The following is a 16013-nucleotide window of genomic DNA, read 5'->3' on the forward strand; positions in this document are numbered from 1 at the left end:
TTCTCAAGGCTGAGCAAGAATTTGAACTCTAGTCTCAAAATATGTAGTCCAGTGCTACACTGGTTTTTAAAACCTTACAGAAGTAATTATTATTATTATTATTATTATTATTTTATTTATTTATATACCGCCCTATCTCCCCAAAGGGACTCAGGGCGGTTTACAGACACAAGAACAAAATGGCTAACATTCATTGCCAAAACAAACAAACATCAAACAATGACAAATCAACTAGAGCTGTGGGGGCCTTGAGGAGGGCAATGGCGAGGCCCTCCTTGTCCTGTTGCTGCCAGTAACTTTGTTCCTTTGAAGTAACTTTGTTCCCACCATTATGCCCATAGGGAATGGGATGTCACTGCAACTTTGCTATCCAAAAACCAAATAGTTTGTTACTGGTATCTACCTTATTTATAAGTCATGATTTCCAAACTCTTCTCTAAAGGCTTAAGGATATATCTTCGGTCCATATAGTTCGGATCTTTCCTCCTCTTTCTCAGAACTGAAATTCCTAAGATTACCCAGCAAAAGGGAACGTACAAATTTACTTGTACTGACATCATTTTTGTTCCAATGACATGACAACTTTCTAAAACGGGGGTAGTATGGGCACACTTGTCTTCTAAAGACCTTCTAGGGAAGGTCACCATAATGATCCAGGCAGAAGAGAAGGAGCAGTACCACTCACTGCTAGAGATTGTCCTTGCATCTCCCAACATGTGCCTGTGGTAATCTCAGGCAAAAATATCTCCCATGGTAATCACCAAGACTAATGAGTGTACTAGTTTGGAAAGCTACACTTCAGCCATGACGGGGTTGCTAACTGGATACTTAGAAATATTTCCTAGAAAAAAGGGTACCTGAGCATATGAGTAACAGGCATGCAGTCATTGTGCAAAGAACAGCACTGTCTAGAAGACCCTGAAATGAGAATGTTCTAACCAAATTTGCTTGTCGGCTATGCAATTATGACATCAAAGGAGCCTCAACCAATGATAGTGAGGATGTTTCCCCTTCCTTTGGATGCTCTCCTCTGACAGTGGCTGCATTGTGGAGCGGGCTTTGTTGCTTTTGTGGAGTAAAATCGACCAGAAGGGTGGAAGCTCTGATCATCCTGGATGAGGACACTTCCTTACTTCTCCCCATCGGGGGACTGAAGGCAATGGACTAGGCCGGGAAGGGGGGTAAAGAGGGTATTCTAGCTCTGGGCCAGGAAAAGGTACTGACATGCCCTGAAGCAAAATTGGTGTAGGCCAACCTGATTTCACAAAGCAAAGGAGGAAGAAGAGAGGAAGTAGTGGGTGATTCTGGCATTCCTGTCTCAAGGACCTCGTTCAATGCTGCCTGAAAGTGATATATCAGAGAACTTGTGCCAGAAGAAGACAAGGGACACTAATCACCTACTTACTCTCCTTTCCACAAGATATTTTCAACATATACTTCACTGTTGTAACTTGCTCCTTCACATCAACCATATCTGGAGGTCACGGTCATAAGTTTAGTAGGAAAGGAAAGGAGATGCTGAGTGGATGCGATCTCACAGATCTCACTTTGCTTCTGCCTGTGCTTGGAAGTCTTTTCCCACTAACAGTATTACTACATGATTTTAATTTATTTCTTTTATTTCTTTATTTACCGCACCTATAGCCCTCCTTTCTCAAACCTGAAGGGGACTCAGGGCGGCCTTACAAAGGGAACAATTCAATGACGCATGTAGACATATCATTGATTAATAAACAAACTCATAAAAACAAAGCCAACCAGTTGAAATATCACATTAAGCAACTATTTAAAATCATATAATCCAGGTCATATTGCAGGGCCAGACTCTTTTCCACCTTAAATTCAGATCTTTGCTCACCTGCTGGCTCATTTAGTTTTATGTGTTTACCCTGCAGCCTTATGTCTCAGTGGCCCAGCAGATGGCACCCCCAAGTCCCAGTGGCAGCAGCAACAACAACAGCAACAGCAGCAGCAGTGGACCAGGCGGCGGAGGCGGTGGCGGGGACCAGCTGAGCAAAACAAACCTGTATATCCGGGGCCTGCACCCGGGTACCACAGACCAGGACCTTGTCAAGCTGTGTCAACCGTAAGTCTTTGGAACAAAGTGACATGGAAATGAGATCTTGTGTTACAGGGAAAGTAAAAGGATTCAAGGCCAAGGAGGTAACACATATCTCCCTCCCCTTGCCCAAGTGAAAACCCTGGGCTTTCAAGGATGATACTTTCATGATCCCTACTGATGAAGGGTGTAGCACGGTGGTTCTCAGCCTGTGAGTACCCAGATGTTTTAGCCTTCAACTCCCAGAAATCCTAACAGCTGGTAAACTGGCTGGGCTTTTGGGCAGTTGTAAGCCAAAACACCTGGGGATGCACAGGTTGAGAATCACTGGTATAGCATCAAATGATGTAGCATCTATACATCCCAAAATCTATACATAGAGAGTAAGATGTTTTCAGCATTTATTCCTATGGTGAGACAAAGACTCTTCTGTATTTGATCCACTACCTTATCACATGGAGAGAAGGAAGTGTTCTAGCATGATGCCAGGATGCTTCCTTGGGGTAGCCTGCTGGACGCCATTATATGATGTAAGGTTACTTATGGTGGGGCTCCGTAGAGGAAGTGTCTTGGCTGCTTGCTAGGATGCTTCTCTAAGAATACAGGAGGCTTCCTGTGTTTGATAGAGAAGAACAGGGGGAAGCTTCCCCACATGGGATAAGGTAAGAGATGCAGTGGGTGATACAGGGCATGGAGCAACGGTTTCCTCTGATGAGGTCCCCAGCAGGGCAAGGTTGGGCAACTCATGACTTTCCATTGCATTGCATTGCAAAACCCATGAGCCCTAGCTATCATCACCAATGGTAAAGGATAGTGTGTGCTATAATCCAACTTCTTAAGGACAAGTCACCTAACTTTGGAGCTTGGACTCATGAATCACCAGGAAGAGATTTTAGAAGAAACAAAAGTAAATCCAGTTAGAAGACTGGGTTTTTCAATCTACATATCAGCTAAGCGATATAGTCAAGTCTGCAGCAGGACCTAAAGCTACAATCTGGGTTGACCAGCTGCCTTCAGGCTGGAGCAATTTGGGGGTGTTAATTGTGCTGCCACCCATAGAATGCAATGGTTATTTTCATTTGTCTGGCCTACTTTCTCTTCTGCTTCATTTTTTTCTTCACCTTACTCAAGAGTACTCAAGAGTATCTGGAAGCATGTTTAACAGTGGATTTGTAGGACTAGCTCTCATTTTTTTATCCCACTCAGGACAGTCCTTAGGGAGAAATCAAAGAGCCCAGAGATAGGCAGTTTCCCCCCAAATGTTTGTATCTTTCCAAGAAGCCTCCACCATTCTTAGGCACCAGTGGTATGTATAGGGAGTTGACACAACAGGACCCGATGACAGGTCTCCACTCCACTCCCAAGTTTTCTAGTCCATTCTCCTAAAATACAGAATGAAGGAAAGCGCTTTCCCTGTAGGAAGGTGACTAAGGGTGCCCCCCCCCCCCAAATCCCACTGACATTGCAAGGACTACTTGGGCTCCATTCAAATCACCCCTGACAGATAGCCATCCAACCTCTGTTTAAAAGCTTCTAAAGAAGGAGCCTCCAATCCAATCTTATGCAATTGGATTACCTGTAATTGTTGCTCTCAGTTGTAGACCACCCCAATAAATGCTATAACTGTTCCAGTTGTCAATGCTTTGTGTTCCTTTGGCCCGTTTTGGGATCTTGTGGGTCTCAGCCATTCTGTACTCAGGCTAGGTGATTCTCTAGTATTGAAGAGCAAGAAATTGACTTTTGACATTGATATTATGAGTGACCCAGGTAGTTGATGTGAACAGGATTGTGCTCTAAGTAGGAAATACTTAGTGCCCTTTGAAGAGTCTGTAAGTGTGCATGTAGAGGTACACACAGACAGAGAGAGTGTATTACTTGCTTTTTCCCAGAGCTTGGAGAAATTATTTTTGGACTCCTCCCAGAATCCCCCAACCATGGTGGCCAGAGGGGATTCTTTTTCCAAGCTCTGGCATTTGCCAAAGAACGCTTGTGCATTTTACGTGCCCTCGGTGCCAGAGCTTGTCCTCTCCCATTTCCCTTGTCCTTGTGTGAAGAAGTCTGAGGCAGCCTGTAGTGTTTAAAGCTAGGAGGCCCGGGAGGGTGGGCAGGCAAGGGGCTGTTCCTCTCTCACCTCATCTCACCCCAGCCTGGAATGCTGGATCCTTCCCCAAAGCCACACTTGACAAACGGGCCTGCTTCAAAACCAGGAATCTGCCGCGCTGAGTGTGAGGGAAGGGATCCTGGGGAAGAGTTGCAAGCTAAGAGGAGAAGGATGTGGGGAGGGGAAGGGAACCGGTCCAGAAGTTGAGTCCTGGCGGTTGCTGGCAGCTGGGAATGCTGGGTTGTGTTTCTGATTTTGCCTCCCTCCCTCTCTCTCTCTCATCCTCCCTCCTTCTCTCTTTTCCTTTCTTTCTCACAGTTGTGCTCGGTGCCCCTAGGGTGTCTCAGTTCCCACATCTGCCGAGCAGGAATTCCCCCTCTCCCCCACCACCCCGCAAGCCAGAGTGCTCGCTACACAACCACAGTATTCAGTGCTGTGATTTGTCCCATTCTGAAACCCTGCAGCTGGACTCCCTTGAGCCCGGGCTGGGAGGCGCCAGGACTTGGTTGTTCTTGGCGCCGGTCGGATTTCCTGGGCTTGTCCTTCCCCAAGCAGGAAATCCTGCTTGGGGTGAGCAGGAAGCACTGGAGGTGGGGTTGGAGGGTAGCTGGGATGGACTCTGAAGGGCTCAGCAGCTGGAGGGAGTGGGAAGCGGGGGGCGGGGGGGGGGGAGGCTGTCAGGCTATTTTGAAACACCAAAGTAAGATTTCATAGTTTTATTCACATTATTTATAATCAACTGAACAAATTTCTGTTAAATTCAGTAGAAAATCTGTATTTCATGGCCGGAATCACTGGGTTGTTTTAGGTTTTTCAGGCTGCATGGCCATGTTCTAGAAGCCTTCTCTCCTGACATTTCCCCTGCATCTATGGCAGGCATCCTCAGAGGTTGTGACACCTCACGACCTCTGAGGATGCCCGCCATAAATGCAGGCGAAACATCAGGAGAGAATGCTTCTAATCTAGAACATGGCCATACAGCCCGAAAAACCTACAACAACTCCGTAGAAAATACTTTGGAATAAACGTGAATGAAAATGAGCTTCACTCATCTTTGCTTCCTTTTTAACATAGTGCTTGGAAGGAGTGTTTCTCTTGGGAGGGGAAAAGGCTAAGGAGTACAGTATCATGTTGGACAGAACAGTTTGGTCTGACAAATGAGTAACTCATAAAAACATTAAACTGTTCATAAAAACATTAAACCAATGAGATGACTAATACCCATTTATGGTACTTCTAATATACAACAGGCCTGAGTTTTAAATTTGTTATTAATTGCCATCAAGCTGACTTTGACTTACGGTAAATGAGAGAGATCATTTTGTGGACTCAGGTCCTTAGCTTCCTTGATGGAATTCCTAACAACTGGTAGGCTGCTAGGAATTGTGGGAGTTGAAGTCCAAAACACCTGGAGGGCCCAAGTTTGCCCAGGCCTGATCTAGAATGTGAAATTTCTCTTTTCCTATCAACTTTTGCCTTAACAAACATTATTTTCTTTTCTAGTGGGAATCATGTCTTCTCCAAAATACAACAATCTTGGTTGAGTTATCTTGGATTTTAGGGAGTGTTCAAACTTGATTTCCTCTAGGACCTATTTATCTTCCTTTGTCACAGTCCATAATATCAGTAAAATTTCTCCAGTGCCACATTTCAGATGAGTTGGTTTTTTTCATATCAGCTTTCTTAACTGTCCAGTTTTCACAATATTACATAGAAATAACAAATACAAAGGCATAGACAATCCAGCTTTCATATTTAACGATATATCTTTATACTTCAGGACCTTGTCTCATTCCTTCATAGCTGTTCTTCCAAATCTAGCCTTCTAATTTCTTGACTGCTGTTTCCATTCTGATTCATAACTCATCCACAGTATGGAAAATCTTGAACTATTTCAATGTCTTTATCACCTAAAATTGCATAAATCACCAGCTATCATTATTTTTGTTTTCTTAATGTTCAACTGTGAACTCACCTTTCACTTTTTTCAGTCATTATTCCAAGTATTTAATCTTTTTTTCTAGTAATATGGTATTTGTTTTGTTTGTTCCTTAAGTTTTCACATTTCTTTTTTCTAAGTCTAATCCTGCTTTACCTATAATATGTTTAAGTTAAGTGGTCAGGGTGATAAAATACAGCCTTGTCTGACTCCCCGGTCTTTTGTCCAGAGTATAGGACAATAAAATGTTGTGACACACTCATTTCTTTAACAAAAATCCAAAGTTTTCATGATGTACACAATCAATTTTGATATAATATATAAAGAATAGACTGGTTCTATTTTGAAATTATTTTATGCATATGTTTGCGATATGATCCATATTGCCTCTTCCTTTCCTGAACCCATTTTGCTCCTGGTCTTGTTTTTGCAAATAAATAGAGCAACTCCATCTTCCACTTCTAATTATGAAATTTATTTGATTTCTGTATTTGCCATCAGGTGATGACTACATATACAGAATATGCTTGTGATGAATAAATCATTCATCTTGCAAAATTGAATCAGTCGCTTTGCTGATTCATTTCTTGATCCTAGGCCAATTTTCCTGCAGTTTTTGATTCTGCATTGTTTCCTACTTTTGCATGCCACCCTCCTATGATTTCCTATTTCATTGTGTGATCTTTTTTCCCCCTCTACCCCAGTATAGAATCTTTAAATTTCTTCTTTTGTCTCTGTAATTGGAAAATAAATTTACTGATATAATGCAAAGTCAGTCAGACTTTGCATTATATCCTTTGTCTGCTTTTGCTAAATATCTCGTCACTATAAATGCCACCCCATTTCTGCTAAGATTTTTTTCTCCTATAAAACATTATGTAATTATCTGACTTAAAATGACTTATCTCTGGCCAATTCAGCTTACTCACTCCAAGTATTGTAATATTTACATGCTCCGTTTCTTTTTTTACTATGTCTAATTTCCCCTGCTTCATATTCTTCATATTCTATGGTCCCATAATATGAGTTGCACAGTGTTGAACTTTCCTTTCATTCCTGAGCCCATCAACAGTCAAAAGTCCTTTTTGGCTTGACTACAGGTGCATCATTACCAACAGTGTTACTCTCAGTTGTCTGCCACTGTACCCCCCAACAGCTTATTGAGTGTCATCCAACCTGGGAGTTTCATCTTCTAGCACTTAATCTTGTTTCATCATAGTTCCTAGTAAAAGAAATGGAAAAGGAGGGTTACTTTTGGTGCAATCTAAAAGAGTATTTGCTATGTAGCCACTGGCATTGTCCTTTGCCAGTCTCATAAAGATCCTCTGCCCACATTGTTGTCACCCAGTAGCTGTAGTCTGACTGCTCAGCATAACTACATTTGACATACATCAGCATACACTTTTGCCTCACGGAACATGCAGCCTCGCCATTGGTGGAAAGATTTAAAATATAGCACTATAAATGTAACTCACCTGTTTGTAGTCATCCTCCCCACCCAGCCCCAAACACATTCTATCATCCATCTAAGCTGTAGATTGTGACTATATTGTGCAAAATCTGATGAGAAATTAGAAAACTAGCAGGATTTTTTATGAATCGCATATTAGCATATATTAATTATCCTGCTTAATTTATTCTGCATCTGTCCATCATGATAGATTAATAAGAAGTCATGTAGAATAGAGATGCTGTCTCCTGCCAAGCCTGTCTCTGACTTCTGAGATCTCTCTAAGTACTCTTCGCTTTTCAAAAAAACCCTTCTTTCTATAGTTACAAGAATGAGGGGCTTGTGGTTTTTCCCCTCGTCTCTTCCTCCTTCCTATCAGACTTAAGGCTTTTTGAATTTGTCACCAAAATCAAGTTCTGCCTCTAAACCATATGATCACAGACTTTCAGGCCAGAGAGTTTGGCTATGACTGCTGAATTGTGCCTGCATATGCTCTATCTTGCCGTATAACTCATTAATCTGTGTCAAGGCTTGTGCCCTCCAGTGAGCCAGTTTGCTAGTGAAACATTTCCATGTTGGATCCTATCCATGTTTGAGGGGGAGCTTTATGTGTGCAAACACACAGAGACACGCACCGCCTTATGCTGCTATGGGGCCTATAAACCCCTGGCATGTGTTAAGCACATATGTACCCATTTCAGACGTTTACTGGGAGACACATGCGAAACCAGCAACTATTTTTTTGGTACATGAAACAGCAGCTGGCTTGTAGTCAAGGTTCTGCCTTGGAGTGAGGGGTTGACTTCTCCCCCATTCCTTGCTAAGACTTTTGTGCCTTCAACTGCTGCATATTAGTTGGGATGTTACCTGGTGAAACTATTCCCAGAACAGAAATGTGATAATGGTAAAGTATCATCTGAAGGATTTATTTCCATTCTTCCAGATTCTGGAACAGGGTAAGCATTGTTGCTGTTGTTGTTGCTGCTGCTGTGTGCTTTCAGATAGTTTCTGACTTATGATGACCCTATCATGGGGTTTTCTTGGCAAGATTGATTCACAGGGGTTTGCCTTTGCCTTCCTATGTGGCCGAGACCTGTCCAAGGTCACCCAATGGGTTCCCATAACTGAGCAAGGGCTTGAAATTTGATCTCAGAGTCTTAGTCCAACAAAGTGGTTCCCAACCTGTGGTCCATGGTCCACCAGTGATCCGCAAGAACGAAAATATGGTTTGTTGCCTCACTATTACTACACCGTTGCAACAAGAGCGACTGGTCTCGCAAAACCCTCTTATGGTGCTGAGGCTTATTAAATATGGTTTTCTGTGGGTGAGCAGACAGCGATTACTGGATGGCATGTGGTCTGTATCAGAAAATAGAGCTGATGTGGTCTATCCAATGCAATTTTCTGAATCAGCACCCCAAATAACCAAACCAAATCTAAAGTTGACCAAAAACAGATTCATAATGCTTTTGGTACTAATGTTGGAGAGTGGTCCCTGGTCAAAAAAGGTTGGGAACCACTGGTCCAACACTTAAACGCTGCACCATGCTAGCTCTCTGGGTTATGATACCAGGGTAAAATACATGCTTTCCTATCACATGTGAGGCCTGGCATTGCATCTTTTAAAAATATAGTAAGATATCCCATCCAAGATGTATGCAAATTCGCATGAACAGTTTTAATCACTAAGAACTAGATACTTTATTGATTTGATTGTCAAGAGCAGCAGTATTTGGTCGACTTCAGTTACTATGGGAACTGCCTTAATTTTGTTACTTACCCTTATACCTTTTCCATTCTCCCAGATATGGCAAAATTGTTTCCACCAAGGCCATTCTGGACAAAACGACCAACAAATGCAAAGGTAAGTGCAGGCTGAGTGGTGCTTTGGCCTTTTTGGAGGGAGAATAACATTGCAGTTATACAGGAGAGGGAAGGGTGGTCTGTAGGTTTGTTATCTCTGCTCAGATGCCTTTTTCGAGTGGGAAAGCTCAAAGCCAGAGTGTTTTACGGTATCGTATTACTCTACCTTCTTTCGTTTTGTGATTAAGTGCCCTCCCTCTCCGAAGGCACCTTTTCTCTCATAGGTTGGGGGCTTCTAGCGCTGAAAACTAAACAAAGGTGTGGGAGAGGCAAGGATGAGAACTGGATTCCAGAGCCAAGTTTCCGGTGGTGGATGGGCTCTGTCTGGGCGGTGGGGACGGGTTATCTGTGTGGGAGGGCGGTGCCTGTGTGGGGTGGGGAGTTGCATTCCTGCCATGCCAGGCATTGCTGAGAGGGAGGAGGGAGGGGAACCCACACCGAGAGAAGCCTGGAAGAGGCAAAGGGGGATCTCTCTGCGGCCTGACTTAGCTGCAAGTGAAGCCAGCCCTCTCTCATTCTCTTTTCTGACTTTATTTGCTAGTCAGCAAGGTAGCATTGGCTCAGTGTGTGTGCGTGTGCCTTCAAGTCACCTGTCAACTTATGGCGACCCCATGAATTGCATAGGCAAGAAGGGTTCAGAGGTAGTTTTGCCAGTTCCTTCCTCTGAAATACAGCCTGAAAATCCTGATAAGTATTGGTGGTCCTCCATGCAAATTCTAACCAGTGCTGACCCTGTGAGCTTCCAAGATCGGATTGGATCTTGTCCCTTTAGGTATATAAACTCTCAGTATCGGTCCTCTAAATCACTGCTTCTTAAGCTCTGGATCCCTTTAGCTCATTGTTGGGGTCACTAAAATTTTGGCAACAGTAAAGGATTTCTGAAGGCCACCCATTTACACAAATCTGTTACCAACGTGCAGTTTCCAGTGGACTTTTTAGTAAAGGCCTCAGCTGTACTCCACAAAGAGGAAAACCAGTCTGTTCAGCAAGCCTTGCAAATGCTGATTTATTGTCAGTAGATGTTTGGTTTTTATACTTATTTTATATACCTATATACCAGGGGTGATGGGAGTCCCCAGTGGTGCAGCGGGTTAAACTGCTGAGCTGCTGAACTTGCTGATGGAAAGGTCAGCAGTTTGAATCTGGGGAGCAGGGTGAGCTCCCACTGTTAACCCCAGCTTCTGCCAACCTAACAGTTTGAAAACATTCAAATGTGAGTAGATCAATAGGTACTGCTTTGGGGTCGAAGGTAACAACTCTCCATGCAGTCATGCCAGCCACATGACTGTCCTAGGCGGTGTCTATGGACAATGCCGACTCTTCACTTAGAAGTGGAGATGAGATAACCCATAGTTGGATTCAATTAGACTTAATGTCAAAGGGAAACCTTTACCTTTACTATACCTGGGGTTATGAAAAAATTTCTCAGGTAGAAAGGGGTCATGCGTGGAAAATGTCTGAGAAGCCCTGCTCTGGATTGGCACTGGCCATGTGTGCTGACAGATGCACTGCTGTAATAGAAATAAAGATGAGGTGAGATGAGATCTAGAGATATGGTTTGTCCTAGGATGGGCTCAGGAATATATGTTAACCTGAGGACACAGAGTGTGGGTCATACTAAAAAAAGGAGGGATTCTCCACTCTTATATCCTCCAATTGTTTTACACTTTATTTCCCAAAAGCCTTCACAAATGTGGGCCAGTGGTGACATATTCTAGAGGCTGAAGTCCAAAACATCTGGAGGACCAAAAGTACTAAAGGGTTCCCTGTATAATCCACTGCCTCAAAGGCAAGGTACTCAAGATCTATCAACCTAGCTTTTCTCTCCTCTATCCTGCAGGCTACGGCTTTGTAGATTTTGACAGCCCCACAGCAGCTCAGAAGGCAGTGACAGCACTCAAAGCCAGTGGGGTCCAGGCCCAGATGGCCAAGGTAAGACCTGAACATATGCAAAGGGAACAACACTCCCTCCTTCAACAAAGGAGTGAAGCCTCCATCTCTGCTAGAATAGTAGCATTATAAATCCAGAGCTACAGGAAGAGTGTCACCCAGCAATAGCAAGGACTTCTCTTGAGCCAGTTTGCAACTATGTTTTGGTGCCCTTTACATGTTTACACCAGTGTTGTAGAAATGGTTTTTTTCTGAGTTCATTCCATAATACCAGTGTAATATTTAAACGGCACCCTTGACTCAGGTGTAATGTGATGGCACTTTTTCTGCTTGCCAGAAGCACTTGGCACAAACCAACATGGCTGAGGGATTTGGCAGCAAATAGGTTAGATTTGCCTTTGGCTCTTTTTGGGCTCAGGCAACCATTTTGCCACAAGGACAGCAGTTCACAGAGGGTACATTGCACGTTTGGATATGAACCGGGCCTCTTAGCCTTGATTTGTACTTCCCCCAGAAACAGGGAATGGCCCCAGGTCAGATAATTTGCATATCCATCTAATGTTGTCTTTTCTGTCTGACTAGGGCTTTTCAGGCAGAAATCTTTCCTGTGACATGCTACCAAAACATTTTTATCCAGTAATTGAAGCTAGGCCTTCTGTGCGCAGAGTATATATGTTAGTGTTGAATTGTGCATCAGATGCCTTTAGCAATTCCATGATTTTGGTTGTTAAATCAAACTAGCAGGGACAGTCTTCAGGGGCTCAAAACCAGCAGATACACAGAGAAATGTGGCTCTCTCTTTGGTTGAATCCACCTGAGAGGACATTGCTGTTGTTCTGGATCTAGCTATGTCACTTGCAAAGGTCCCTAAGCTTTTGGAACCTTATCACATAGAGATATACTCTATTTATATCAGTATGCATCCCTTATTTTGTTAGGACTGGATGCATATTATACTGATTCAGAGGGGATGCATACTGAACCCATCATACCTGTTTCTTGTGCTTAGAAAATACTTCGCTTTGACTCATCACACCACAGAAAGCTGGCTACTCCCAATATGTTTGAATGCCTCCCTACATCATTTTTTTTTCTAATATTGCACATCGATGTAGCTTGGAAGTCTCAAAGTGAGATTTTTCTGACAGGATGCATACTGATTTTAATATATGTAAAAGGGCTCCTCCGAACCATATTAAATTTAAAAACATTATTAGAATTCTGTGTGCAATTACTCTGTTCCTTTGCCATTTTGCAGATGGATTCCTACATAGTACTTTTTTTTTCGTGTCAGGAGCGACTTGAGAAACTGCAAGTTGCTTCTAGTGTGAGAGACTTGGTCATTTGCAAGGACATGGCCCAGGGGATGCCCAGATGTTTTGATGTCTTACCATCCTTGTGGGAGGCTTCTCTCATGTCCCCGCATGGTGAGCTGGAGCTGACAGAGGGAGCTCATCCACGCTCTCCTCAGATTCCAACCTCCGACCTGTCAGTCTTCAGTCCCGCTGGCACAAGGATTTATCCCAGTAGTTCTCAACCTGTGAGTCCCCAGGTGTTTGGGCCTACAACTCCCAGAAATCCCGGCCAGTTTACCAGCTGTTAGGATTTCTAAGAGTTGAAGGCCAAAACATCTGGGGAGCCACTGGTGGAGAACCACTGGTTTAACCCATTGCGCCACCAGGGGCTCCTAACGTATTACTAACCATATGGAACAAAGGTCATGTGATAGGAGATGTTCAGAATCGCATCCAAAGAGTGTCAGAAACTGAGTGTATCCCAATGTGATAGGATCCTAAGAGAAGCGCCATATTTTACACAATCCATGTTTCATAGTGGTAACCCACTGGTGCTTCCCACATCAAATACATAACAGTACATGCATGTACATGTGTCTTTAAACATCTGTCTTGAAACACATTTGGACACATTGGCAATTCAAGATGCTTGTGCAAAGATACATGTGCCATGCATACACTCTGCATGCTGTGGAAAACACTGCTCTTAACACATTCTCCACATCTGTTTCAAAATCCTGGGTTTCTCCAGTGCTTCCAAGGCCATGTGGTTTCTCATGAAGGGAAGTCAGCACAATACGTACCTGTGAAGCGAATTCTCTTTGTTTAGTTCTCCACATGTACTGAGAGCCTTTTTTTGTGCACAGAGGTTGGGAGACGGTGGCAAGTGTTGTGAGCTGAGACCGGCTATGAATTCAGGGAAAGGAGGGATAGTTTGAAAGGAATGAGTCCCGAGGGATGGGATGGACTATTGCTAGGCAACAGCCCTGACTTTCTTGTTTCCATAGCAACAGGAACAGGATCCTACCAACCTCTACCTGTCAAACTTGCCTTTGGGCATGGATGAGGCTGAACTGGAGTCGATGCTGAAGCCATTTGGACAAGTCATCTCCACTCGCATCCTGCGTGACGCCAGCGGCACCAGCCGGGGAGTGGGCTTTGCCAGGTGAGGAAGGCCGGCCGGCAGGGCGGGACGGCTTCCCTTGTTCCTTCTGCTCCTGTCCTAATCCAGATGGAGGTTTTAATGCATTACATTACCTTGACACCATGGTGGCAGATTGTGCTACTGAAGTGCAGCCCTCATTGCAGTCCAATAACATCTTCAGCCCCGGCTGGCTCAACACTCATTTAGGACTATATGCAAAGTGAATCTGGCCATTGTGATGTAAATTCTCCTACCTACCCCCTCCACACACCCCAACGGTATTGGCATACATCACGGATATGGAAATTCATGATTTGATGGTCTTGATTCACACAGTTCTGAAACAAGGTGTTCCTGTAGTGATTGTAATGTCTAGACAGGCTTGTGAAGGACTTGTGAGCAAGGATACAGATGGAGCAACAAGGCTACTAATTAAACTGTTCTGGGAGTGCCTGAGGGCTCTGGGGCCAGAGAAGGCTTGGCCCTAAAAGAGGAAGAACAGAAAGAACCACTTTGGATAGGAAATGTGGAATGTTGTTAGAGCTGGCAAAGCTTGGGCAGATTTTATGACAAAAGAACCAGGTTGACCCCAAATCTTCCCTAAAGTTATCCAAGTTCATTGACCATACTTGCAAAGCTGTAGAAATACTTCAAGATGTACATATCTTGATAACATCTGAGTGAACCGCCAACTCTGTTACACATTCTCACCTTTGTGTGCTTGTGGCATAGTGGTTTAGTGCTTGAAGAAGACCTTGGAGACTCATGGAAACACATTGGGTGACCTTGGGGACATCACACTCTCTCGGCCACAGAGGGAGGCAAAGACAAACCTCTTCTGAACAAGCTCTTGTCAAGAAAACCTGTGGTAGGTTTTGTATGTGTAAGGTATAGGTAAAGGTTTCCCCTTGACATTAAGTCTAGTCGTGTTCGACTCCGGGGGAGTGGTGCTCATCTCCATTTCTAAGCTGAGAGCCAGCGTTGTCCGTAGACGCCTCCAAGGTCATGTGGCCGGCATGACTACATGGAGTGCCATTACCTTCCCGCCGAAGGAGTACATATTGATCTACTCACAGTTCCAAGTTATTGAACTGCTAGGTTGGCAGAAGCTGGGGCTAACAGCAGGAACTCTCCCCACTCTCTGGATTCAAACCGCTGGCCTTTTGGTCAGCAACTTCAGCTGCTCAGCAGTTTAACTCGCTGTTACACTGGGTGTTCCAGAGTGCACAGTCCTTCAAATAACCTAGTAACTTATGGCATACGCATACATTTCATAGGGTTTTTTAAGGGCAACGAATACTCACAAGTGGTTTTCCCAGTTTCTTGTTCTTATAAATAGCCTCCTGTACCTTGTACTTGTTTGCGGTATCCATCAAAGTACTAAGCAGAGCTGATGCTGCTTAGCTTCTAAGATCAGATAGGATCTGGTGCCTTTAGGATAGTTAGGCAGATGTTTACTGTAGCGATGGCTTGAAAGCACCAACAAGAGCAGCACTGCTACCAGTAGTATTATCTAGGTTTCGTTTCCTGCTTTGTCCTGGTGTGCCCCCTGCTGCCAGGTTTCTATTTCACATCGAATAAGGCCTGGTTCCTCCTTTTCCGGCTCCTTTCTGGGATCAGCACATATCAGTGGAGGGGACTGTGGACTGCTCCTATGTTATTCCTGAAAAGCAGAGTAGGAATGATTAAGAGAGTAAAGTTTAGTTAACTTTTACTCTCTGGGGGACCTAGACTTGATTATTCCTTGTTGGGATCAGAACAAAGTTAAAGCAAATAATTGTTGGGGAGTGGTAGGGGCTCAAATTCTTCCCCATTTGCCCACCCCACTGCAACATGCTGCAGCTGTCAGTTTCTTTTTCCTTGCCACGGGAAATGCCTGCGCAGTCATGCTTTAAAGCTGGAAAGCATGATTGGAGAGAAATGCATGCTGGCCCGATAGCACCGTAGTGTGTAAACAGTGGCCAGGAGTATGACCATCTTTGCAGTACTGAAATCCAACACATCTGGACTTGGGAGTTATTTGACAAATATTGGATGACAAAACAGAACAGCTCTGTTATTCTTTGTGTTGTCATAATGTTCAAACTCGCGCTCCTTGATTTAGTGTTAAAAGCCATTGCACCAGGAATTAGCTGCCTAGAATGTCTTTTCCAAATGGAAATTGTGGTTAAGAGTGTGTTGAATCCTGTTTGTGGATTAAATCCTGAAGAAATCACGTGGGCAGATTTTTCTCAGAATCACATTAAAAGTGCAAGTTCTTGTGCATAAGGGA

At 43.8% G+C, this 16013-nt stretch overlaps 1 protein-coding gene across 3 annotated transcripts in view; it reads left to right on the forward strand.

The window, feature by feature from the left end:
- The window catches only part of RBMS2 (RNA binding motif single stranded interacting protein 2), an 80850-nt gene that overhangs the window by 49119 nt on the left and 15718 nt on the right, over positions 1 to 16013 (forward strand). For all 3 annotated transcript variants that reach the window (XM_060764067.2, XM_067463917.1, XM_060764068.2), the window contains exons 2-5: positions 1896 to 2086; positions 9355 to 9413; positions 11253 to 11344; positions 13605 to 13762. In XM_060764067.2, the coding sequence (XP_060620050.2) occupies positions 1896 to 2086; positions 9355 to 9413; positions 11253 to 11344; positions 13605 to 13762 (500 nt within the window). The remainder of the gene's footprint in view (positions 1 to 1895; positions 2087 to 9354; positions 9414 to 11252; positions 11345 to 13604; positions 13763 to 16013) is intronic.

Source organism: Anolis sagrei, chromosome 2 (assembly GCF_037176765.1).
Source record: "Anolis sagrei isolate rAnoSag1 chromosome 2, rAnoSag1.mat, whole genome shotgun sequence".
NCBI lineage: Eukaryota > Metazoa > Chordata > Lepidosauria > Squamata > Dactyloidae > Anolis > Anolis sagrei.